Consider the following 26,786-nt stretch of genomic DNA (forward strand, 5'->3'; position numbering starts at 1 on the left):
CCACGGGAGAGGACGCTGGTCCCTGCTGTCCCTGCAGACCCCTCCTCTTCCTCTCCCCACCTTCCTGCCTGGGACAGGGCAGGGCAGCTGGGGAGAAGGGATGGAGGGGAGACGGGAGAGAAAGCCCAGAGCGCACTGTGCATTTTCTGTTTTCTCGCTTGCCCCCCACCATCCTGATGGACAGCTTACCTCCCAAGGCCTACAACTTCAACTTCCGCAACCTGCGAGAGGCCCCTAACCGGAACTCCACCTACCTCTGCTTCGAGGTGGAGGAAGAACAGCTTGACTCCCCTGAGTCCTCCTACTGGGGGGTCTTTCGAAACCAGGTACCAGACCCATGATACTGTCACCAAAGGGAAGGAGGTAAAAAACCTATTATAAGTAAAATACCAGAGCCTCCTCCCCACACCATAGTCCTCAGTTTTTGGCCTTCGTGTCCCCACCTGACCCCCTGAAGCCCGATGCACTGTGGCATTGGCCTGGCCCACGGGCCCCTTTTAGAGCATCTGCTGCCCATCAGTCTGCCCCTCACCCAGGGCCTCTGCGGTCTTGGAGGGAAGGGCACCTAAGAGAGTGGGGCCTGCTGAGCCCCAGCTGCTGAGGGGGCCCCAGGAGGTGGCTCTGCTGGCTGGGTCCTCCCCAGCCACACCCCTGACTCCTCCAGACCCAGCAATTCTGAACCCCAGGGTGTAAGCCACACCCACCCCCGCCTGCCAGCCCCCCCGCCTGCTCTGAGCTTGGGCCCAGGTCTCCCTGGAGGAGGATGCAGCCTCAGCAGAGACAGAGCACGCCCCCCAGCCTGCAGCCAACCCCTGACCCCCTGTGCCCTGTCCCTCCACCCACCAGCCCTCCCACCTCCACCAGGTCTACCCGGAAGAGCCTCTCCACGCAGAACAGCGTTTCCTCTCTTGGTTCTATGACGCACTTCTGTCTCCTCATGCGTATTACCGTGTCACCTGGTACATGTCCTGGAGCCCCTGCTCCGAGTGTGCAGAGGAGGTGGTCAGCTTCCTGGGGGAGCGCGAGAACGTCAGCCTGAGCATCTCCGCCTCCCGCCTGTACAAGTGTGATGACCAGGACCAGCAGGAGGGGCTTCGACTACTGGACCAGGCGGGGGTCGAGGTGGCCATGATGTCTCCCGAGGGTGAGAGCAGAGGGGGCCGGGGCAGGGCTGTCCCGGGGATCGAACCAGGGTCGGGGCCACAAGAATTCCCCAGGGAGAGCGAGTGGAAGGGGAACGTGGGAATCTGAGGCAGGAGTGAGGGCGTCTTGCAGGGAGGAGACCAGGCCCTGAGGGGCGAGGCCAGGGCAGGGTCAGGACAGAGAGGCTCCCTGGCCTGACCTGACTGCTGTCTCCCCTCTTTGCCTCAGATTTTGAATACTGTTGGGACAACTTTGTGGACAACCGCAGAAGGTCCTTCAGGTATTGGAAGGGTATCCGTCGAAATTATTATGCTCTGGATGACGAGCTTAAAGCAATCCTCTGGTAAGTGTTCTCTCAGCCCCCTCCCCCTCCTGCTCCCTCCTGCTCCTCCTCCCCTCCCACCACCTGAACCTGAACTCTGTCCTCTCTCCCTCTCTGCTCCCTCAGGGACCCCCACACACCCATTTTCCCTTTACCCCTCCTGGCCTCCTGGTCCCCAAAAGGAAGGAGCCCAACCCCTTAACTGGGCCCTCCCATGTCACCACACTAACCAGACCCTGTCATTAACTGAACACAATGGGCACCAAGTGCAGCAGTGTGACACACTCGGCTGCCAGGGCCTCCTTCAGGGGCTCTGAGGCCCGGCCCCGGGCCGCCTGAGTGCCCTGCCTCTGGGGCAGCTGCAGTCCAGGGGTTGTGTTCTCAGTCAGGCCGGCGCCCCCGGGGTGACAGCTCTTCCTGCTCAAGTCCTTTGACTTGGGAAGGTGGTCAGAAGTGTGTGCTGTGCTGTCTCCTTGTCGAGCAGGGGATGACCTCAGGGTGCGAGGGGGCTTCCCGAGCCTGTTGCAGAAGGATGACCGTGTCGCCGGGAGCCCAGCCCAGCTGCGGGCCCCAGGTCTGATGGGAACAGGCCTGGTCTGAGCTGGAGGGAACACAGGCTTCTCTCCAGGTCTCCGAAGCCGCCCTTCCCCACTCCCAGCTGCATAAAAACGCTGATTTTCCGGTTTTCGGAGAAGAGAACTTGGAGAGGTCTGGCTCTCCTCTTCTCTCCCTTCAGCCGAATCCAATAAAGCCTCAGCGACCGCAGGCTCCGGTGTCTCGGGTTCTGGCTCCTCGCACGGGGGCACACACACACCTGCGTGTGGAAGCTGGTTCCGTCACTGGCCCCACGGCCTGGGGGGCTCAGCTGGAGGTTGCCCCCCACAGTCCGGAGGCTGACGTCCAAGGTCGAGGTGTTGGCAGGGAGGTTGCTCCTGGGGCCTGTCTCTCTGGCTGCAGATGGCCGCCCTCTCCCTCTGCCCTTCTGTGGCCTTTCCTCTGTGGGTGGCTGCTGGGGAGCCCCTGGGTCCCCCTGTGTGTCCCAGCTTTCTCCTCCTCCAAGGGCATCAGTCAAGGTAGATGAGGTCCACTCTCAGCGTCTTGTTTAGATTTGATCACCTCTAGGCGGGTCCTCTCTGCAACGCAGTCCCAATTCTGAGTCTCTGTGGGTGGGACCTTAGCACTCCCGATCGGGTGGGGGACCCAGCTGAGCCACACAGGGACCAGGGAGCTTCCTGAGTGAGTTTGGTACAAGCTGGAGCCTTGGCCCGTGTGTCTGACTCCCAGGTTCCATCCAGCCTGACCCTGACCCTGCTGCGTCCATTGCAGACGCTGTGCCCCAGGCGCTCCCAGCCCCCCTCACACTCCACTCCTCTGCATCCGTTCCCACGTCACACCTGGGGCACCCTCGGTGGGGCTCTCTCCTGGGATTGCAGTGGGGAAGAAGCAGAAAAAAATTAGTGGTGAATTTACATTGACACTCAATAAATTCTATAGTAACAGTAGGATGGAGCTTGTGAGGGTGGGGGTGACCAGAGCTTTCCCAAAAGCAGAGCAGGAAGCAAAGAGCAGCTGAGAATCAGGCCAGAGATGTGGCCGCTGAGGCGCTCAGTGTGGACCATGAATGAAGGTGTCTGGTCCTCGGACCACAGAGCTGCGGACCCGGGACCATCCTGGGGAGGAACTGAGTCAAGTTTTCCTCAGGGTGGGCTGGGCCATGAGTCGCCAACAGGGAGGATGTGATGATCCCGATATTGTCACATGTGCACACAGGTAACCAGGTTCTTGGTGATCATGGACAAAGAATTGAACTGAACACACGGAATTTATAGCAGAAAGAGAGAGAGCAGATTTATAAAGCAGCAGCAATCTCCACAGAACATGCAAGTGGGCCACCTCCAAGCAGAGAGATTGACCCCCGGGGCTGGAGGGGTGGAGGGGTTCTATTCACTATACATAATTGATTATGCTATTACAGTTGTCCCGTATTCCCCCTCCACTCCCCTCCACCCTGCTCACCCTCCCTCACCCACATTCCCCCCTTTGTTCATGTCCATGTGTCATATGTTCTGTAGCTTCTACATTTCCATACTATTCCAACCCCCCCCTCGACTATTTTCTACCTACCATCTATGCTGCTTATCCTCTGTACCTTTTCCCCCCTTTCTCCTCCTCCCACTCCCCTGTTGCTAACCCTCCATGTGATCTCCATTTCTGTGGTTCTGTTCCTGTTCTAATTATTTGCTTAGGTTATTTTTTGTTTTTGTTTTAGGTGTGGTTGTTAATAATTGTGAGTTTGCTGTCATTTTACTGTGCTTGTTTTTTATCTTCTTTTTCTTAGATAAGTCCCTTTAACATTTCATAAAATAAAGGCTTCGTGATGATGAACTCCTTTAACTTGGCCTTCTCTGAGAAGCACTTGATCTGTCCTTCCATTCTAAGTGAAAGCTTTGCTGGATAGAGCAATCTTGGATGGAGGTCCTTGCCTTTCATGCCTTGGAATATTTCTTTCCAGCCCCTTCTTGGCTGCAAGGTCTCCTTTGAGAAATCAGCTGACCGTCTGATGGGAACCCCTTTGTAGGTTACGGTCCACTTATCTCTTCTGCTTCTAGGATTCTCTCCTTCATTTTACCTTGGCTACGGTAATGATGATGTGTGCCTTGGTGTGTTCCTCCTTGGGTCCAACTTCTTTGGACTCTCTGAGCTTCCTGGACTTCCGGGAAAGTCTTATTTCCTTGGCCAGATTGGGGAAGTCTCCTTTATTATTTGTTCAAATAACTTTTCCACTTGTTGCCTTCCTCTTCCCCTTCTGTACCCCTATAATTCGGATGTTGGAACATTTCAAGATGTCCGGGAGGTCCTAAGCTTCTCCTCATTTTTTTTGAATTCTTATTTCTCATTCTTTTCTGTTTGATTGTTTCTTTCTTTCTTCCTTCTGGTCCACTCCATTGTTTTGAGTCCCAGACTCCTTCCCATCACTATGGGTTCCCTGTGCATTTTCCTTCATTTCTCTTATTGCAGCCTTCATTATTTTTCATCCAATTTGTAACCAAATTCAACCAATTCTGTGAGCATCCTGATCACCAGTGCTTTGAACTGTGCATCTGATAGGCTGGCTATCTCTTGGTCGCTTAAAAGTATTGGCTCTGAGGCTTTGAGTTGTATTTCGGTTCCAGTGTGGTTTTTTTTGCGGGGGGGGGGGGGGGGTTCTGGTCGCGCCTGTTATGTATGAGGGGCAGAGCCTTACGTGTTCTCCAGGGCGGGGTAACACAGTTGCTGGGTTGTGATGTTGTATGTGAGGGCAGTGTCAGAGAGGGAACAATGGCTCTTGCTACTCTCTCTGTCGGATTTCAGTCCCTTCCACCACTTCCCCCAAGCTAACAGAGCCTTTCTGGTGCTAATCCCAGTGTGGGTGGGCTTGTGTATGTTCTAGGACCCTGTGGGTTTCTCCAACACACTCTCCTGTGAGGCTGGTAGTCTCTCCCTGTGCCTCAACCCCCACAGGTGTTTTCAATCAGTGCCCTGAGGTTCTATTTCCTGAAGTCTGTCTCACTGCCCAATTTCGCCTGTTTTATCTGCATGAGATGTGTCCTGTACAGCCAGGAACCTTGCGTCCAGTGTCTCCCTTCACAGTCACTGCCTCTCTGGGTCTGTCAGCCGCCTGTGTGCTCGGGATGCCTTACGCACCCAGGATCTGTTATGCGTCTGGTGCCACCGCTTTTTGTACCAACCCCTCTCCATCTGGCTGCCCTACTCCACCCCTCCTACCAGTCTGAATGAATGTGTGTATTTTAACTCCTTGGTTGTACGACTTCCATACAGTTCAATCTTTGGTCAGATCTAGTTGTGATCTTGTTTTTAAATTGTTGCTGACTTTATTTTGGTTGTGCAAGGAGGCACAGTGTGTCTACCTATGCCTCCATCTTGGCCAGAAGTCCGAGCTCTATTCTCATAGGGCAGATATTTCCTGGGAATTTTTGGTGGGCTTTTGCTGGGCATGTACAAGGAATGGTATTACTTTAAAGCTACTTCGAATTTGGTCTCCCATGAATTTCCTTGATTGGCCACTGGAGAAGGGGATCACACAGCGTTTTTTTATGATAACGCTATTGTAATGACACAGGGTCATGCAACATCTGCACAGGTGCATTCATGAGTCACCATGATTCAACACTTTTCTGGAAAGGGAGAACAATGGAGCTTAGAACAGGGTCTCTGTCCTGCATTGATGTCCCTCATCTTAGCCCTGGGGCACATCCAGATTTTCCTCGTTTCTGACTGTCTGCTGCCTTAATATGCTGGGATTCCAGGCAGGCTGCCGGGAGGAACTAAGCATGTGTTCTAATCATTCACCTTGATCTTCCTCCTTCCGGCTGCAGGGATTCCTCTGTTATGTTCCCCAACCAGCCTGTTGGGACTCAGGTCTGACCCCTGGAACACAGTCAAGGGCAGGGGTCCAGCAGGTGGACAAAGGCAGCAGCTCACACCGTGTGCCAGAGGTTCATGGTGGGCTCTGTCTGTCACCCCACCCCTGAGGAATCCCAGGAGGAAGGCTGTCTGCCTGGAGTCAGTGCAGGTGTTCAGATCTGTGACGACTTCCAAAGAGCTGCTTCAGTCATTGTCACATTGTTCTGTCCGGTTACTTAATCTGGAGTGGCTTCATATGTTGAATCTCTTGATTTCCTGTTGGAAATGCCCTGCCTGGTTTCAGAAGCTTTAACACCCCATGGCTAAGGCTGAGTTACAGACCTTGGGACCATGAGCCACTAAGGAGACAAAGCTTATTTCCTTGTAGAGGGACCACCTCTGCCCCCCTTTACTTTGCCCTGCTTGGCCCAGGACAAATGACTGGTTTCCAATGATGAGTGAGATTCCTCAAAGGAGGGACAACCTAAGACAGGCACAGTAACACAGGGGCCCTCAGGGAAGGACTTGGGTGGCTATAGAAGAAGGGGGCAATGGACTCTAACCTCTCAGCTTTGACATAGCCTGAGTCCTCATTCTGTCTGCAAGAAGTCTCCTAATCTCTTGGCTGCCTTACTCCCCCCACCTGACTTAAGCCTGAAACAATGCTGGAGGGTGGTGCACCCTGAGCAGGAATGGGTAGTTCCCCCATCAGGCCTAAGAAACAATGCCTAAAATCCTGTGAAACTTTCTTTGCTAAGCTTGTCCTCAATTTTCTGATAAAGGTCCAAGCATGAAATGAGTTTGTTTCCCAAAGTTTTATGGCCTTTTTGCTAAGTGACCCTACTCAGAAGAAGCCCCCATAGTTCTTTGGATGTTACCAGTTGTTTGATCATTAGTGCCTGACAATGAGGGATGAAGACCTTCCTTGAGGGGATGCTCCCAGAAAAGCAATAAAAGCTTGTCCTGGCAAGGGTCAGAGGGATCTGTCACTCAGAGAGTGGCCTTGCCATCCCGTTTTCTCCACAGGACTTCTGCAGTCCATGTGAATTTGTTCATCACATCCACAACACCACAGACACAGCTGGTGGGAGTGTGCATCAACTTCCTTTCTCAATATTAGATTTCTTTGTAGGTTTCAGAAATTTGGGCTTGCAGACTCATTTTGAGAGGAAACTCTGGTTTTGTTTCCTGTCTTTGCCTCACCCCCCATCACCCGCCCTTTTCAGTTGCTGGGTTTCACACTGGTAGCTTGTGTGGTTCCTGTTCTGCTGTTACCTTGGGCTGCGACCATCTGATCACTCAGCAGAGGGAGGTTGGCATGGCCTCTGGTCAACAAGCTTTGTGTTCTCTCCCCAGAGAACAAACTGACACTTGTCAGAAGGGAGAGTGTGGGGATGGGTGAAAAGACAAAAGAGAATTAAAAAAAAACTCACTTAATGCTTGGGAAGAACATTGAAAGAAAACAATATAAGTAGGTGGGGTGTGTTTGCTTGTATGCTGTGTCTTTACTTATGCTAGTAGCCAAAATGAAAACAAAAATACAGACAAAAAAGAAATCTGTGAAATATAACTATACACAATGATATGGCAGTTTTAGTTACATGCAAAAATAAAGACCCTGTTCTTCACTCTACATATATTTTAGTTCAGAAAATATTGGATGACTAACTGATTTAGAGATGTTCTAATGACAGGATAAGAAGTTTCATTAGTGGTTTTCATAGGGAAAGTGGGACAGAAAAATCAAAGGTTATTCCACATTGCTAGCCTAAGGAACTGAAGTTTAAGGTTTCAGATGGGTGGAACAGAGTTTGGAGGCAAAGACAAGGAGCTGAATCCTGAGACTTGAGGCAGAAGGAAAGGAAGACAGAGGAACAGAGCAAGCAGAGTGGTCCAGACTTTGTTGTTCAAGGCCTTCAGAGAGGGGGTAGGAGAGGAAGGGCAGTCAGTCAAGGAGTTTCCCTAGGAGAGGCATCACAATAACAGTGGAGTCTTGAAGATGGAGGGTCAACACTTCCAGGTGCCATAGGTAGGCCAACAATAAAGGGTCAGCCATACTCTAGGCTCAGCTCTTGTCTACCTTTGCTGGGCACTCTAGCCCTTGACTTGAGTAGGAGGCTTAAAGCAGAAAAGCACTGTGACTTGGCTTAAAACTTGATCTCCTGAAAATCCACAAATGCTTAGCCCCTTTGTATCTCCTTGCCCCAGAAACAGACCATTGAATGTCCCCTTTGTCAAGCACCGATCCAAATGGAAAGAGTTCCTGGGGAATTGGATTGCAGCCCTGAGGGGAGGGTCCTAACAGGTCAGAGCAGGAGCTGTGGTCCAGTTAGTCAAGCAGCAGGAAGCAAGCCAATGAGAGGCAGGGAGGCTCTTCCCTCAGACGCACTCGTGTACAAGGGCAGTAAGGCCAAGGGCAGGTATCCAAAGGACTCACCTGCATGGGCCTGGAGGGCGGTGCAGGGCCGTCTGGTGCTGTCCGTGGTGCTGAACCTTGGCTGCCCATCTCCAGTGCTACTCCATTTTCCACGTGGGGCTTTGGTGACTCCTGTGGATCCCCTCCCAGGACCTGGGAACCAAGTGAGCCAGGAGATGAGAGTCAGAGAGAAGAGGGGAAAACATACTGAGTTCTTTGGAAAACCCTGCTGCTGAGACATTTCCAAGAGAACAAAACAGGACCTTTTCTTCTTGTCATTTTGTACAAAGTCGTACAGTCACCTAGTCCTCTGGGAGGTTGGGAAGCACATGATCCCACCATTTTCCACTGAGAGTAAGTTTGTAGATGAGCATGGAGACACAGGACTCTGGATCCCTTGCCAGTGTATACAGTAGGTGTACTTAGTGCTGGTTGACTTGAAAACACGTTGAGTGTGAGAGAAAGAGCCTGAATTCAGTACTTGGAATAAAGTTTGCTTTCATCTCTGCCATGAAGGAAGGCAAAGGGGCAAACAGCAGAGATTCAACTCTGTCAGCCATTTGATTCTAGGTTTTCAAATGTACTTTTTGTAGGAGAGTTATCACAAATTTCCCAGTCAACCACCAGGTGCATAGAGGCAAGACCCCTGAGTGAGATCCCACTGCTCTTGTGTGGTGAGTCTAGGGCTCAGACTCAGGTCCTGAGGACCCCAAAGGCCATATTCCCCCACCACCTCTGACTAATTTCTTATGCGGCAGAGATTCACAGTCCAATGAGGGCCAAATGGGCTTGCAGTCCACACAAGCATGTTGCTCATGGTCGGGAGACATGTTTAAAGGTTGGAGAGAAGTAGAAGCTGATTAGTGATGGCATCTACTGCCAATCAGTGTTTGGAGCCAAGGGCTTAGGTCTCTGGTTTGAGAGAGGAGGAGGAGGGGTCCAATCCTCAGCAGGACTCATGTCTTTCTGCTACCTCAGTGGCTCATACACGTTCCAGCTTTGGACAGCAAAGTAACGAGTAACTTCCAATGACAGAGAAGTCATTAGGGTCCCCGGTAAAGACACAAGAGCTCTGGAAGGGGGCAGATACAGCCCAGGTGATGAGGTGTGGTCTCAGCTACAGCCGTGTCTTTTTCTCCAGCTCCTGGATGAATGTGCTTGGCAGCCACCCAGACTCCAGTGAGATCCAGACGTGCAGCCAGCTCTGGGTCTGGGGCAGGCCAGCTCTCTCCTCCTGACACCGGGAAATAAAGGTTTTTCTGTCTGCCGGGGGCTTATTCTGCTGCCAGTAGGTCTGCTTCAGGGCTGCCTTCCACTCACTGGGCTGCATAGGCTGTGTTGCTTTTATAAACGGACCCTGGAAGGTACTCTTACAGCAGGTGTCACGATGTTCCGAAGGATGTGTAGACACACCTTGAGTGACGTACTGAACCAGTGACTCCTTTGCTGGTATCTTCTTGCCTCTCCCACACTGGTGAGCCTCCAGGCTTCTACGGCTAACTGGTCCAGGCGTGGAACCTGATGCAAGATGGACCAATCAGATCATCTCTTCTGGATTTTGAAATTACTTCTTTGAAGACTAAGCCAAGGTGCAGGTGCATTTTGTTGAGTTCAAATGCTGTGTTTTCAAGGTTAGCTTTAGCTGCTGGACATGGAAGGTCAGGGAGACCTGGGGTGAGGGGCCCATTTTGGGGCAGCCATGATAGTCCTTGTGTAAACAGAAAAACCAGTTTGATGAGGGGCTGGAAGGAAGAACTAAAGAAGCAGAAGCAGAAAGAGAGAGGATGAGGCACACAGAGGCCCTGCCCTGGGGACGTCCATCTGCAGGGGACACTGATATGGGGGTGGGGCTGGTGCCTGGTCAGCAGAGAGTTCAGAAACGTCTGGCCCTATACTCCAGCTGTCTCCATGCCACTGGCTGATCCATTCCCTCTGGGGGGGACCGGTGAAGGAGAGTTTTGTTAGAGGTGTGAATTAGTAATAACTCTGTGAGCATTTGCAACTAGAAGCATGTGGATTTGCAAAGAATACTCATTAGGCATAAGATCTTTAAAGCATCCTCTTTAGGCACAATTCCTCAGAGTTTTCACACCACAGATCACCAATTAGTACCCCACCCCCCCAAAAAAGGCCGAGTTCATCAATGATTTTAAATTACAAGGTACTATTCTACATGTTAAGAATAGTTTGATAAGTGAGATCTCCCTTCTGTCTAGCCTTCCTGTTGCTGCTGGCAGACCTTCTGCCCTTAAGGTAGGGGTGGGCGCATCCCTGGGTTCTACCCCAGCCAATCTGTGATTGGCTCAGAAGTCCATGTGACCAAGCCTGTCCAATCAGCGTGAATCCCAGGACTTTTGCCGGGAAATCTTGCACACAGCAGCTCTCGGTTCTCTGGATGGTTGGGGGAGAAGATGGGGCGAACCTTGGGGCCTGGGCCTGCTGTAACCATTTCTGTACCTCAGGGGAAGGAGCTGGAGTGGAACGAAGCCCACACAGGAGGACAGAGCCGCGGCGCCTGCAGGGAAATGGAGCCAGAGGCCTGACATCACCGCTGATCTCATCGGTTCCTTTTAGTGCTCGGTCCGCCGGGACCCGGGGTTCTGCCATCCCTGACTGCGACCGCACAGGCCTGTGTTCTGTTCCCTTTTCCCACAGCGCGCTGAAGCAATAAGCGTGTGTGTGACGGCAAGGGTGAGACGATATTGGGACCTTCTTTGTGTGGCTTCCTTTAATGCTCATTAAGGTCCTCTAGAACGCATTTTGTTGCCCACTGACCCCGCTGGGTGAAGGAAGCGGCGGGTGGAGCCCTGTCCAGTGTTCACCCCGCAGAGCCACCCCTCAGGGTGGGCGTGGCCACGTCTCCTTGGGCCCTGACCCCAAAGTACCTTCCTGCCACATGACTCAGAGAGTGCATGATCTATAAGTAAAACTCCCTCACCATACTAGGATCAATAAGCAGGGTGACCCAGTCTGGGCCGCCCAGGAAGATGCCAGGGCGTGTGTGAACGAGTGGGACAACCAATCTGTGCTGTCTTATCCCTGCTCTCTCTGTCTTTCTCTCTCTCAAAAATCAATCCACAAAAAAAGAAAACCATTTAAACAAATTAAAGCGCCTTTATATGGAAAGAGCATAAGCTGAGAGCCTGGCCACATGCGGAAGGACAGCATCTGCCCTGTGACTCATGGAGGGCCCCCCCTCCCGAAGGTGTGACACCCTGATGAGCAGAGGGACTGGGGCAGCAGCCCTCTGTCCCCCCACGGGAAGGCCGAGAGGACTTCCCAGCTGCCACGCCCAGAACCAGGAGCTCCAGGCACATCCGTCCCTGACCCAGGGTCCAGGCTTCCCTTCACCTGCGCCCTTCAACAGGCTGGGAGGGGCCCTCACTGGGTGAGGACTGGGGCTGGGGCGAGGGTTGTGGAAGGGGCTCCAGCGGGCCCCTCCCAGGGGAGCGGGGCCTCTGTCCTGCCCCTTCCAGCAGGGCCTGTCCCACCCGCTATTTGTCATCCTCACTTTCCCTTTCCCTTTGCTGGTCCTGCTGCCCAGAGGGGCCTGTGTCCAGCAGGGGAGGGGCTGTGCCAGGAGGCAGGGCACAGGAGGCAGGGAAGGTGGGTCAGAGCCACAGGAGGCCCCCAGCTCAGGGCCCCCACACCCTGCAGCCCACGCAGGGGGAGGTGGGGCCTCAGCTGACAAGGCGGAAGACCTCAGACAAGGGACTTCCCTGAAGCAGGAGCCCTCTGAGCAGAAAGGCAGAGCCAGTGCTGGGGACAATGGCGAGAAAGAAACTCACCTGGAAGAAAGGCTACACTCCGAAGCCCTGGCCCAGGTACCGCTTACCCACTCTGTCCCCTCTGTAGCCCCTTCCTACACGGTGGGCCCTGCGGGGTCTGTCCTCATCCTTGTCCACCCCACCACCAGCCTGGCTTCTCCTCCCTCTGGGCTCCTTCCCTCAGCTCCCTCTCCATCGGGGGTCTGTGCCCTGATCTGGAGATTCCCCCCATTCTTGCTGCTGAATGGCCCCACCGCACACACCCTGTGGGAGCAGCTCCCTGGACCAGAAGGTCCCTGAGCTCCCCCAGACGGCCCCACTGTGAGCACAAGAGTGAGCCACTCTGCTCCCAGACTCGGCCACGTCCTTGGCATGTGTAAGCGGGCGACCAGCAGCTGGAGCAGAGAACAGGGCCGCCCGCGGTCAGGAGAAAGGCTCTCCGCGCACAACTGGGTAGCAATGGGTGCCTCACACCCCAGGACACACACCGCCCTTCCCGTCCTGCTGGTGCTGGGCAGGGCTCTGCCTGGGGTGGGGACCCGCTCTGTCACTCCCCTGCCCTGCACTGTACCAGCCACTACTTGTCTTGCCCTGCTTCCTTCTCTGTACAACGGGGAGACACCCCTAGATTTGGGGAGGACTGGAGGTCACATACATGGAGCTCTTAGAACAGTAGTGTGATCCTAAAATTTCAGGTGTTAGCCTGGTATTTTATACAATAAGCCTGTGTAAATGAAAAGTTAAGTGTGATTTGAACCTCAATATTAAAGGCTATTTTTGGGGGTGGAGGAAGTTTTATTATTCCTTTTTTCCCAGTGGCTGGGGCACAAGTGGCCAGGAGTCTGAAGCAGGAGAGGGTGTGTGCTGTTGGCAGCAGCAGAACCGGGTCCTGCAGGAGAGGACAGGGTCCCTGCTGTCCCTGCAGGCCCCTCCTCTTCCTATGCCTGTGGTCTTGGCTGGGAGGAGGCAGGACATCCTGGGGGAAGGGGGAGGGGGCCCCTCTCAGGAGAAACCGGATGGCAGAAAGCCCAGGGGACACTGTGTGTTTTCTGTCATCTCTCGTCCCCAGGAACCCGATGCAGAAGTTATATGCAGACTATTTTGACTTTCACTTCACCAACAAGCCTACCCCCAAAGGTCGAAATGGCTGCTACATCTGCTACGAAGTGCGAGGAAACCACTCACCTATCTTCAAAGGGGTCTTTGAAAACCAGGTACAGGACCCACAATTCTGTCATCTAAGGCACCCATGAGGAAAGTAAACAAGTAAAATGCCAGAGCCTCCTCCCCTCACCATTGTCCTCAGTTTTAGGCCTTGATGTCCCCACCTGGCCCACTGAATCCTGATGCACTGTGCCATTGGCCTGGCCCACGGGGCCTCTTTTAGAGCATCTGCTACCCACCAGTCTTCCCCTCACCCAGGGCCTCTGCCGTCTTGGAGGGAAGGGCACCTAAAAGAGTGGGGCCTGCTGAGCCCCAGCTCCTTAGGGGGTCCCAGAGGGTGCTCTGCTGGCTGGGTCCTCCCCAGCCACACCCCTGACTCCTCCAAACCCAGCAGGTGTGATCCCCAGGGCAGAACCCACCCCCGCCCGCTGCTGGCCCCCTGCCTGCTCTGAGCCTGGGCCCAGGTCTCCCTGGAGGAGGACGCAGCCTCAGCAGAGGCAGAGCACACCCCCCAGCCTGCAGCCAACCCCTGACCCCCTGTGCCCTGTCCCTCCACCCACCAGCCCTCCCACCTCCACCAGGCTGCCGACCACTCAGAGCCCATTGTGGGGAGGGATCATTATGGGATGGCAGCTGTCACTGCAGCGGGACCGCCCGGTGGTCGGGCAACGAGGTCGCTCATGCATTTAACCTTTTCCTGTGCCCAGCGTTCAGACTTTATGAGAAACTGATGAATGTCATGCTGGCATGTCTCTGTAATAGCGCTCAGGGGTTATTTCAACACACAGTCAACACAAAAGTTCCCCGGAGAGAGGTTACCCTATTTGTTCACACTAAGGCATTGACAGGAAGTGCGTGTTTCACCGTTGCCCCACGCCTCAATCCGGGTGAGCCACACGTCACGACATGGTAGACAGGTGTGGCTATGGACTCCCCTGTGGACAAGGCAGCTCTCCGGCCGTCCCCAGCGGACGGCACCCGGGAAACAAGAGGCCCGGCCAGGGGCAGGCGCTCGGGACGCCTGTAGGAGGAAGGGCGGGGAGAATGGGTGTTGGAGTTCATGGATGAGAGCAGGAGGGGAGGCCAAATGAGCACAGAGGGGGAGGGAGGGGCTGAGAAAGCACACATGGATCCACAGCCTGCCCCTGAGACTGTTGCTCCCTGTGCCCCGGTCCCCAGCCCCTCGGCCCTGCCACAGGCCTGCTCTGACAGCCAAGAGGGTCCCCTTCCCTTGTCCCCCTCTGCCAGTTCTACCCAAAGACGAGAGTCCACGCAGAAATCTGCTTCCTGAACTGGTTCAAGGAGTTACCCTTGGAGCAGACCCCGGGCCCTGGGGAACAGTACGACATCACCTGGTACATGTCCTGGAGCCCCTGTGTGGAGTGTGCGAAGCAGGTGGCCGAGTTCCTGAACACGCACAAGCATGTGCGGCTGCGCATCACTTTCTCACGCCTCTACCACGGCAACAAGCAGGAATACCGGCAGGGGCTTCGTAGTCTTGCCGGCGCGGGGGCCGAGGTGGCCGTAATGTCTCCAGAGGGTGAGAGCAGAGGGAGCCGGGGCAGGCCTCTGGGAGGAACTAGGAGCAGATAGAAAGGATCTGGAACCCCAAAGACGAAGTGGAGTGTCAGTCAGCTGCCCAGAGAGGTGGTGTTGCATCTGGAGAGGTCTGGGGAGTCTCCTGGGGGAGAGAGTTCAGGGAAGAGAGGTGGGCAGGGGCAGGGGGAGGGAAGACACGTGAAAGAAGGGGACATCCAGAAAAAGGGAAAATTGGACTGCCTCTCACTCCAGGTAACCAAACTTTCAGTGATAATTAAGTCCCTGGGAGGAAAAAAGAAAAGTGGCAATAAAATGGTGACGGGGAGAGCATGTCGGAAGAGGCAGAGACCCTGTGGCCCCTCGCTGCTCCCCAGAGCTGAAGCTCAACGTTATCTGCCCTGTTCCCTCTCAGACTTTACGTGCTGCTGGACAACCTTTGTGGCCCCCGAGGAAGCACTTTTCCCGCCCTGGAGTAACCCGGATGACCTGGTTTTCAGCCCTGGTCTAACCTGGGCTAAACTGAGTAAAAACAGTGAGAAACTATCAAAGATGCTGGATGACATTCTCCTGGTGAGGTTCCCCCCTCCTTGCCCTCCCGCTGCTCCACTCCCTCCTCACCTTCTCTCCCTGGGCCTTCCTTCCCTCTGCTCAGGCCTCCTCTGGGTCACCTGCTCCCCCCGGGACACCAGCTCCCTCCCTCCCTTCCCTTCTCACGAGGTCCCTCTGCTCTCCCACGTCCTTGTGTCCCTCCGTCCTTCCCCACCATTGCAGCTGCCCCAGACTCCTCTCTGCTCCTCTTCCCACCTGCTACCCTCCCACACCCTTCAACCCTGCGTCTCCATCAGGATTCAGAGCAACTGAAGATGGACTCAACCTCTCTGAACAACCGGAGTCTTCTGGAGGCTGAGGAGTGAAACACCTTCTTCAAGATGAGAAAACACCTTTCCCACCATCTCCAAATTGATCCACAGACATCAGAAAAAGTGAATGAGCTCCTACGAAATTTGTTTTTAAAATATCCTATTGATTTACTTTTTATTTTAAATCTATGATATGTTCCAAGTACACATCAGTAAGATTCGACTCAGTACTACCAGAACCATTTTTGATTTTTAGGGAAATACTTATTTCCATGGATTTTAAATACAAAGCAATGAAATGAAGGACTGAAAATCTTCCACAAAATGTTTTTCCCTTTGTACATGTATCATGAAGTTCAAAGAGTTCAATAAACACCTGCCAATGGGCAAAAGCCTCTGTCTTTGGTGGTACTTTCCCAGGAGGGCAGTGGTCACACTAATTTTCACTTCCAAGTAAAATTCAGTACTGTTTATAGGATCAGAATCTGAAATGCAAAACCCAAAACTCACTGACAACCTATTTTTGGAGACCGCTCTGTGTGGTTTCAGAGACTGCAGCCCCACGAGAGCAAGCCCTGAAAGGGGCTAGTAAGTCTCCATGGAAAACCGGGTGAAAACACAGGGGGCAGGCGTAACTCCACTCTAACACTGAGGGTTCCCGTGCGAATCAGGCCCGAAACCTACACTGTATCCTTTGAAGCCTACTCTGCTCAGTGATAAGCCCTGATGATATAAACCAGAGTTTAAGTTCCAGGCACAGGCAGAAACTCCTTATCTCATGAAATACATCTTTTTTTTTTTTTTAAATATTTTATTTATTTATTTTTAGAGAGGGAAGGGAGGGAGAAAGAGAGGGAGAGAGAGAAACACCAATGTGCGGTTGCTAGGGGCCATGGCCTGCAACCCAGGCATGTGCCCTGACTGGGAATCGAACCTGCGACACTTTGGTTCACAGCCTGCGCTCAATCCACTGAGCTACGCCAGCCAGGGCCATGAAATACATCTTAACGACCCTCTGGTGTCAGCATGACTAACAGGCCCTGACCTGAGGCACATCTCTGTGTTCCTTCCACTGTTATCTAGAGATGACACCTGTTTTTGTAGGACTACAGCCATTTGACATTGATTGACGAGATAGGCATGTATGCTGCATACCTCTACACAACCCATTCTCCGTAAAAGGCCTTTGGGAGAAGGGCCCGGGGAATTCCCCACTAGAGGGAATCGCCACCCCCTTTCCTGCTGGAACAACAAGACTGTGTCAGGGACGACATATTTCTCATCCGTGGTGGCCGCGAGAGCTCTGCTGGACGGAGTTCCTCCCCTAAGCTATCATACAAATACCACAGCTGTTTTTGAAACGACAACCCACGCAATAGGAGAAGATAAAGACTGAGTGTAACTGTAGGGAAGAGAAATTAGAACTGGCAGTCAGATGGGAGGCTGAGAATTATTCTAGTCCACAGGCCACTGCTAATTCCACTGACCTGGGAGGAAGCGTGAGACAGGGGCTTCCCTGCCCGAGGCTCATCTCTGCCCTCACAGTCCCGGGGCCAAGCAGGACCCACCACAAGCACCAGACGTCTGTCCTGTCTGTGTCTGTCTCTGTGCAGCCTGAGTCATGCTGAGTGAGCCCCTGGCAGCTGGCCATGTTGCACCAGGTGTTCTGGGCAGTGAAGGCTCCCGGGTCCCTCCTCACAAACTTCTGCTCACTTGTTGGGTCCACCCTGTGTCACAAGCTCACACAGTGACTGTAGGCACTGGGGTAGACCATTTAGTGTGAGACATGCAGGGACAGAGAATGAGGACAGTCAGGATGACCATGGCCACAGGGGAAAGGGGCTAGGTCAGGGAGGACTAGCAGCCAGAGGGAGTTGCTGAGAGACAAAGTGACCAGAGAGCTGGAGGCAAAGGGGAGGGCAGGGCAGGAAGGGACAACACAGGGCTGAGGGCCATGGAGGGAGGACAAGGGACAAGAAGGAGCCTGAAGGCAGGACTCGAGGTAGAGGGAGGGGTGTGTCGGGGACTGTGCTGCCTGGGACAGAAGCTGCCTGGAGGGGCAGAAAGTCAGCCCCTCCCACAGAAGCAGACCTGTGGGCAGAGCAGGAGGGAGGGGGCCTGGGTCAGGGGTCAGGGATGCTCTCGGGCACCGGGCCCACCACCCTGTCCCCCAGCTCAGCTCCAGGGCTTATCTTCCTTGGTCTCCTCTGAGGCTCAGATGGTGGCCCCCTATACACTTCATTCCTCCATCTAAGGGGGCAGCAGGAGGATGGGACCAAGCCCAGAACACAGCAGCCTCTACACACTTTGGATGGACAACGGCAGGGACCCACCATGAAGAGTGGCTGACGAGACAGCCCAGAAATCACAGCCCAGAAATGATGAGAGAGCTCAGGGCTGTTTCCTGGGAGAGCGTGTGGGCACTGGGGAGGGAAGGGGACAGGCTCTTGGGTTCCCACCTGTAACATATGGGGAGTGACAGTGACTGACTGACCTTGGGGGCGGTGCTGGCAGTTGAATGTCGTGCATTAGGACAGTGTCTGAGACAGTTAGTCCTCCACAAAGGGCGAGGCTGTTATGGCAGGGATGGGAAGTCTCAGTTACAAATAACCCTCCCACGTGCAGTCAGTCCCTCAGTCCTCCAGCAGGTTGTGCTCCCCCACGTGCAGCCCTGTGCTGGCAGGGAGTGGTGACAGAGGGCGGTGGTGACAGAGGGCAGTGGTGACAGGCAGCCCTGGAGGCCTCAGCAGGTGGCCATGCCTGGGACCCAGGACAGGGCCAGTCCTGCTCCTGACCCCTCCTCCTGGCCTCCCTGATTGGGATTCCTCTCCTCCCCTCTGCAGGCTCCTGCTCTGATCTTGTGTGCTCCCTCTGCCCCCACTGCAGCTGTGCCAGGGAGACTGCTGGTCCCAGAGGGGATGGGTCCAGGCCCAGGTGAGGGGGATGGACTGCGAGGGGCTCCCCTCCCGGGTCTCCTAGCTGGCCTCTGCCTTGGGGGCCGCCTCCCCTTGAGTCCGCACCTGAGCCAAGCCCCATCATGCCCAAGCCTGTGCAGAGGGCACCACCCTCGGGGCAGGGAGTGATGCTCAGCGCCCGGTGCTCCGAGGCAAAGCCCTGTCCCTTCTCCCATGACTGCAAGTGGAAGAGGTGGAGTCAGATCCACACCCTGCATTGCTTCCCCCTCTTCTCCCCCACTCTGTGCTGTCCCCAGCCCTTTGCTTCCCTCCATGGGACCAGAGTGGAGTCCCTTCCTGCTGGACCCTCTTCCTTCCCTCCCACGCTCCCTTTCCTCCTCTTCGTCCTCACCCCTGCCTCCCGTCTTTCCTTCCCGGCTCCCTCCACCTGACTGGGACCCCGTGAGGACGCAGAAGGAGGCCTGCAGACGAGCAGGGACAGGCCGTGTTCCTGGGAGGGGAGTCCCAGTGGCACACGGAGGTCTGTGCCGCCTCAGCTGACCTACACACTGACAACAGGGCGTCTCCTGCAGCGTGACAATGCTCGTCCCTAAACTCCTGTGGATCTGTGTCAGGCCAGTGCGGCCTCAGAGGATGGGAATGTTACAGAACAAACAAGGGGGGCCTGGGATGGTATACTATTATTGAAAGAAGGCCCCGGGTCCGTTATGTCCGCCGCCCTAGGAAAGACGTCTCTCAATGCCAGAGATTCGTGAAAAGGAAAGGAAATGTTTATTTGATGCTATACTAACTTAAAGTAGTGACCTAATGTCTTCACCAACATCCCAATGTCCCTAAAAACACCCACAAACAGACACAGTCCTTCCTTCCTTCCCCCTTTGTCCAGTCCAGAGTACCGTATCTCAGGAAAGGAAATAGAAGTCCATGGCTCAGGCAGTCCTCTGGTTCTTCCCAGTTAGTACTTGATCTCGACTGGGAGACCTCCCTGGGTTCCCGGCACCCTCGGCTGAGTCGCTGGGATCTCTGCTAAAACCAGGTGGTGGTTCCCCCTTCTAAAGCTGTGGGGGGGTCCCCACTCTGCCAGGCCGCGTGGTTCTCTCCTCAGGGCTGCCACGTGGTTCTCTTCTCAGGGCTGCAGGAGTCTACACTCCGTCAAGTCCGCGTGGTTCTCCTTCCTAATGCAGCATGGTTCTCTTCTCAGGGGTGCACATGGTTCTCCCTCTCTCAGGGCTGCAGGAGTCTCCACTCCGTCAAGTCCGAGTGGTTCTCCTCCCTAAAGCAGCATGGTTCTCTCCTTCTCACAATGGCTGCCAAGTCCGGATTTTAAATCCCCGCGCCAATCTTCCTCTGCAGCCTCATTTCCGACTCCTCCCACACTCGGCTTCACACGCTAGAACTCGTATCCTTCCAGCTTTACTGGGCTGCCATCATGAGTCTGGGCAGGCGTGCCCCATGTCCTGGAGCCAGTCCTCTCTGAGCTCCCACGCAGGCACTGTAACGCAGGGGACCTGCCCCCCTAGTTACATCTAGGTGGGAAAGTTACTTCTGGGTGGGGAAGTTACTTCTGTTCCCCTGTCTTAGAGCTGATCACAGCTACTTAACCTATCTATGCAACCAGCGAAAGGCTATAGATATGTTAAATGACCAACCCAGAGGTTAGCTGCAAGGCTGTTGCTACCTAAAACAGCTCTCAAAGGCCCTGCTTCATTTGTCCCTTCCCCGAACCCACACCCTGGGGTGGGGGACGGAGACATCTTAAAATCTCCTGGACACCTTAAGTTCTGGACCCCATTTCAAATGCCTATTTGGGCCCCCCCACTTAGCTGCACCCTGTAACAGGAAGATGAGGTGGGTCTGCACGCCGGATTGCCGGACCTGCCCCACAGACACTGCGGGGCAGCGCGGCAGCAGCCAGGCTCGGACAAAGGCGCCCAGGGAGCAGGAGACAGAGCTCACAGGCAGCCCCCACGCAGACACACGGTCCCACAGGCATCAGCTTGGGGCCCTGCACACCAGGAGGACAAAATCACAGGGAGAAAACTCATGAAACGATTTTGTATAGGCAATCCAAAGCAAACTAAAAATTTTATGGCTATGTCATCATATATGCATGAAAAAACAACCATATTTCAAAACGTTAAATATGAAAACATTCACCCCTGAGAGGGTAGGCAGCTCAGCTGGTCAGAGAGTCTTCCTCATTCATCAACGTTGGGGGGTTGACCCCAGCCAGGGCCCCCCAGGAAGATGCCAGGGCGTGTTTGAACCACTGGGACTACCAATCTGTGCTGTCTTATCCCTGCCCTCTCTGTGTCTTCTCTCCCTCAGATAACTAGTCATTAAAACAGAAAACCATTTTAAAACATTAAAATGACTTTATACAGAAAGAGCATAAGCCTGGCCACACCCAGAAGCAGAGCATCTGCCCCGTGACTGAGGGAGGCCCCCCCATCCCTGGAACAGGGGAAACCCTGATGAGCAGAGGGACTGGGGCAGCAGCCCTCTGTCCCCCCACAGGAAGGTTGGGGGAATTCCCAGCTGCCACGCACAGAACCAGGAACTCCAGGCACATCCGTCCCTGACCCAGGGTCCAGGCTTCTCTTCACCTGCGCCCTTCAACAGGCTGCGAGGGGCCCTTACTGGGTGAGGACTGGGGCTGGGGCGGGGTTGTGGAAGGGGCTCCAGCGGGCCCCTCCCAGGGGAGCAGGGCCTCTGTCCTGCTCCCTCCAGCAGGGCCTGTCCCACCCCCTATTTGTCATCCTCACTTTCACTTTCCCTTTGCTGGTCCTGCTGCCCAGAGGGGCCTGTGTCCAGCAGGGGAGGAGCTGTGCCAGGAGGCAGGGCACAGGGGGCAGGGAAGGTGGGTCAGAACCACAGGAGGCCCCCAGCCCAGGGCCCCCCCCCCTTCAGACCACGCAGGGGGAGGTGGGGCCTCAGCTGAGAAGGCGGAAGACCTCAGACGAAGAACTTTCCTGAAGCAGGAGCCCTCTGAGCAGAAAGGCAGAGCCAGCGCTGGGGACAGACACCAGCAGAGAAATAGCCCTGGAGGAGGACGACGTCATGGAGCCCTGGCCCAGGTACCGCTGCCCACTCTGTCCCTTCTGTGGCCCCTTCCTACACGGTGGGCCCTGCAGGGTCTGTCCTCAACCTCGTCCATCCCAACACCATCCTGGCTTCTCCTCCCTCTGGGCTCCTTCCCTCAGCTCCCTCTCCATCGGGGGTCTCTGCCCTGATCTGGGGATGCCCCCCACTCCTGCTGCTGAATGGCCCTAACGCACATACCCTGTGGGAGCAGCTCCCTGGACCAGAAGGTCCCTGAGCTCCCCCAGGCGGCCCCACTGTGAGCACAAGAGTGAGCCACTCTGCTCCCAGACACGGCCACGTCCTTGGCGTGTGTAAGCGCAGCGACCAGCAGCTGGAGCAGAGAACAGGGCCGCCCGCGGTCAGGAGAAGGGCTCTCCGTGCACAACTGGGTACCAAAGGGCAGCTCAGCCCCCAGGGCACACACTGCCCTGCCCGTCCTGCTGGTGCTGGACAGGGCTCTGCACAGGCAGGGGACCCGCTCTGTCACTCCCCTGCCCTGCACTGGACTGGGCCACTCCCCTCTGTGTGCCTGCTTCTTCCCTCTGGGGGAGTCACTCTCTATAAAATGGGGTGACTCCCTCAGAATTCTGGGAAGGAGGAAGGGAGTTCAGGCACACGGAGCTCCTGCAACAGTCGCTGGAGCCTATGAATGTATTTCTTAGCTTGAGTGAAAAAAGTTGCCTAGCACAAAGCTTAGGCATGAATGTACCTACACTGTAAAAACTGTCACTTGGGGGTGGAGGTGTTGCCCGTGGAGACCAGGCTCTTCCACAGTGTCAGGAGAAAACTATTTCGGGGACCTACGCCCGGAGATGGTAGGAGGCAAGGTTTATTCCTGTGGAAGCCCAAGCCTGGGTGTGCAATGTCCCACCTCCATTCGTTCCCCCACGGAACGAGTTGAACCACGTCTTCACCGGGTGGAAACCAAGGCCGGTGTTCAGAGTTCCTGTTTCACGTGCGAGCTGAACCGTTGGTGCCCTGCATCCTCTGCAGGCCTGCACAGCCGCTACACCCACCTCAGGGAGGTAGTCCAGAGAGAGGGAGAGGGGGAGGGGGAGGAGAGGGAGAGGGAGGGGGAGGAGGAGGGAGAGAACAAGCAGCGTTTGTGCAAGTCTCCCGGAGCCAGAGACAGAGAGAGCTTCCCTGTTCCTTTGGGACTGTATCGCCTTGGGAAGGGCGAGGAGCTTTTTCAAAATAACCAGTCAACTTCCCAAACTTTCCTGACCTCTGAGGGTCCACCCCACTAGTTAGACTGACAGCCTCTGTGGGCAGGCACCTCCCCCTTCCCTGGGGAGAGCTCCGGTGCCCCCAGGACTCAGAGGGCCCAGTGGCAGAGCCCTGGAGCGTGGCACGGAGTCCGTGAGGCTGCGGGGCCGGCTAAGCAAGCAGGCTGAGGCTCCCCCAGCACTGAGCTCAGCGTCCCGTGGCCCTTGCCGGCTTCCTTACTAGCAGCTCGTGACCGCCTGTGGTGACAGACAGCATTGTACCACCCGTGTCCATACTCGCATGGGTTGGGGATGGGTGGGCAGGAAGTGGGGTGGGGGTGGGGTGTGCTGTGGGAAGCAGCAGAGTGGGGATCCCACGGGAGAGGACACTGGTCCCTGCTGTCCCTGCAGACCCCTCCTCTTCCTCTCCCCATCTTCCTGCCTGGGACAGGGCAGGGCAGCTGGGGAGAAGGGATGGAGGGGAGGCACAGCACCAGGGGGTCAGGGGGCTTGCTGAGTAGAAACCAGATGGAAGAGAGCCCTGTAAACACTCTCTGTATTTTCGGTTTTCTCTCTCCCCTCGGGAAACCGATGTACAGCTTACATCCCAAGACCTACACCACCAACTTCCACAACCGGCTATTCGCCCATGGGCTCAACAACACCTACCTCTGTTTCCAGGTGCAAAAAAAAAAGTACAACTTTCCCAATCCCTGCTACCAGGGGATCTTTCGAAACCAGGTACAAGACCCATGATACTGTCACCCAAGGGAAGGAGGTGGAAAAACTATAATAAGTAGAATGCCATAGCCTCCTCCCTACACCGATGTGCTCAAATTTAGGCCTTCATGTCCCTGCTTGACCCCCTGAACCCCGATGCACTGTGCCAGTGGCCTGGTCCATGAGGCCCCTTTTAGAGCATCTGCTGCCCGGGCCCAGGGCCTCTGCGGTCTTGGAGGGAAGGGCATCTTAGAGAGTGGGGCCTTAGAGAATGGGGCCTCAGGTGGCCTCAGGAGGTGCTCTGCTGGCTGGGTCCTCCCCAGCCACACCCCTGACTCCTCCAGACCCAGCAGGTGTGACCCCCAGGGCAGAACCTAACCCCGCCCCCTGCTGGCCCCCTGCCTGCTCTGAGTCTGGGCCCAGGTCTCCCTGGAGGAGGAAGCAGCCTCAGCAGAGGCAGAGCACGCGCCCCAGCCTGCAGCCAACCCCTGACCCCCTGTGCCCTGTCCTTCCACCCACCAGCCCTCCTACCTTCAATATATCTACCGGGTGGAGCCTCTCCATGCAGAACAGTGCTTCCTCTCTTGGTTCAATGACAAGTATCCGTCCCCTCATGCGGGTTACCATGTCACCTGGTACATGTCCTGGAGCCCCTGCTCCGAGTGTGCAGAGGAGGTGGTCAGCTTCCTGGGGGAGCGCGAGAACGTCAGCCTGAGCATCTCCGCCTCCCGCCTGTACAAGTGTGATGACCAGGACCAGCAGGAGGGGCTTCGACTACTGGAGCAGGCTGGGGCCGAGGTGGCCATGATGTCTCCCGAGGGTGAGAGCAGAGGGAGCCGGGGCAGGGCTGTCCTGGGGATAGGACCAGGGTGGGGTACACCTAGAATTCCCCAGGGAGAGCGAGTGGAAGGGGAGCGTGGGAATCTGAGGCAGGAGTGATGGCGTCTTGCAGGGAGGAGACCAGGCCCTGAGGGGCGAGGCCAGGGCAGGGTCAGGACAGAGAGGCTCCCTGGCCTGACCTGACTGCTGTCTCCCCTCTTTGCCTCAGATTTTGAATACTGTTGGGACAACTTTGTGGACAACAGTGGAAGGTCCTTCACATATTGGAAGGGTATCCGTCGAAATTATCATGCTCTGGATGACGAGCTTAAAGAAATCCTCTGGTAAGTGTTCCCTCAGCCCCGACCCCTTCTAGAAGTTCTGTCCTGCTCCCCCGCCCCTCCCACCACCTGCATCTGAGCTCCATCCTCTCTGCCTCTCTGATCCATCATGGAACCCCCACACCCACTTACCCGTCAGTCCTCAAGGCCTCCCTGTCCCCAAGGGAGGGAGACCCACCCCTTAGTGGGGCCCTCCCATGTCACCACACTAACCAGACCCTGTCATTAACTGAACACAATGGGCACCAAGTGCAGCAGTGTGACACACTCGGCTGCCAGGGCCTCCTTCAGGGGCTCTGAGGCCCGGCCCCGGGCCTCCTGAGTGCCCCTGCCTCTGGGGCAGCTGCAGTCCAGGGGTTGTGTTCTCAGTCAGGCCAGCATCCCCGGGGTGACAGCTCTTCCTGCTCAAGTCCTTTGACTCGGGAAGGTGGTCAGAAGTGTGTGCTGTGCTGTCTCCTTGTCGAGCAGGGGATGACCTCAGGGTGCGAGGGGGCTTCCCGAGCCTGTTGCAGAAGGAAGACCGTGTCGCCGGGAGCCCAGCCCAGCTGCGGGCCCCAGGTCTGATGGGAACAGGCCTGGTCTGAGCTGGAGGGAACACAGGCTTCTCTCCAGGTCTCCGAAGCCGCCCTTCCCCACTCCCAGCTGCATAAAAACGCTGATTTTCCGGTTTTCGGAGAAGAGAACTTGGAGAGGTCTGGCTCTCCTCTTCTCTCCCTTCGGCCGAATCCAATAAAGCCTCAGTGACCGCAGCTCCCGTGTCTCGGTGTTCTGGCTCCTCGCACGGGGGCACACACACACCTGCGTGTGGGAGCTGGTTCCGTCACTGCCCCACGGCCTGGGGGGCTCAGCTGGAGGTTTGCCCCCCACAGTCCGGAGGCTGGACGTCCAAGGTCGAGGGGTCGGCAGGGAGGTTGCTCCTGGGGCCTGTCTCTCTGGCTGCAGATGGCCGCCCCCTCCCTCTGCCCTTCTGTGGCCTTTCCTCTGTGGGTGGCTGCTGGGGAGCCCCTGGGTCCCCCTGTGTGTCCCAGCTTTCTCCTCCTCCAAGGGCATCAGTCAAGGTAGATGAGGTCCACTCTCAGCGTCTTGTTTAGATTTCATCACCCCTAGGCAGGTCCTCTCTGCAATGCAGTCCCAATTCTGAGTCTCTGTGGGTGGGACCTTAGCACTCCCGATCGGGTGGGGGACCCAGCTGAGCCACACAGGGACCGGGGAGCTTCCTGAGTGAGTTTGGTACAAGCTGGAGCCTTGGCCCGTGTGTCTGACTCCCAGGTTCCATCCAGCCTGACCCTGACCCTGCTGCGTCCATTGCAGACGCCGTGCCCCAGGCGCTCCCAGCCCCCCTCACACTCCGCTCCTCTGCATCCGTTCCCATGTCACACCTGGGGCACCCTCGGTGGGGCTCTCTCCTGGGATTGCAGTGGAGAAGAAGCAGAAAAAAATTAGTGGTGAATTTACATTGATACTCAATAAATTCTATAGTAACAGTAGGATGGAGCTTGTGAGGGTGGGGGTGACCAGAGCTTTCCCAAAAGCAGAGCAGGAAGCAAAGAGCAGCTGAGAATCAGGCCAGAGACGTGGCCGCTGAGGCGCTCAGTGTGGACCATGAATGAAGGTGTCTGGTCCTCGGACCACAGAGCTGAGGACCCGGGACCATCCTGGGGAGGAACTGAGTCAAACTTTCCTCAGGGTGGGCTGGGCCGTGGGGCCCCCAGCAGGGAGCAGGTGACGATCCTGGTGTGGTGGGATTCTGGGCAGGCCTCCGGGGGGAGGGAAAAGCAGGAGGAGAGGGTTGTGTTGGGAATATGTCCATAAAATCATTCCGGAGAATGTCTTGGGTCTCCCACCAGCCGCCTCTTTGTTGCCTGACCTCGGCTGTCCTGGTGTACGGTGCTAGACACTTGTCCCTTCACACCCCGTCCCTACCTGCCCCACGGCTGGGGCTGTAGAGCCGAGTCCAGGCATCTGGCGGCCTCAGCCCAGTGTTCTGATGCTCCCCTCTCTGTGTTTCCTCCGCGGAGGGAGGCATACAGCGGCTCCGATGTGGACCACGGACCCTTGACCAATGGGTCAATGAGTCGTCTGGGTCA

At 55.7% G+C, this 26,786-nt stretch overlaps 1 protein-coding gene across 1 annotated transcript; it reads left to right on the plus strand.

The window, feature by feature from the left end:
- The first annotated feature begins 139 nt into the window (after window positions 1-139).
- Window positions 140-25,448, plus strand: LOC118498588 (DNA dC->dU-editing enzyme APOBEC-3F-like). Its single transcript, XM_036017109.1, has 13 exons — window positions 140-326; window positions 847-1,144; window positions 1,372-1,486; window positions 1,947-1,955; window positions 13,122-13,266; window positions 14,465-14,756; window positions 15,168-15,325; window positions 15,601-15,665; window positions 21,512-21,620; window positions 23,411-23,560; window positions 24,062-24,359; window positions 24,588-24,702; window positions 25,165-25,448. The coding sequence occupies exons 1-13, from the start codon at window positions 177-179 to the stop codon at window positions 25,172-25,174; spliced, it is 1,914 nt and encodes a 637-aa protein (XP_035873002.1). The 5' UTR covers window positions 140-176; the 3' UTR covers window positions 25,175-25,448.
- Window positions 25,449-26,786: the final 1,338 nt, after the last annotated feature.

Source organism: Phyllostomus discolor, chromosome 2 (assembly GCF_004126475.2).
Source record: "Phyllostomus discolor isolate MPI-MPIP mPhyDis1 chromosome 2, mPhyDis1.pri.v3, whole genome shotgun sequence".
Classification (NCBI taxonomy): Eukaryota; Metazoa; Chordata; class Mammalia; order Chiroptera; family Phyllostomidae; genus Phyllostomus; species Phyllostomus discolor.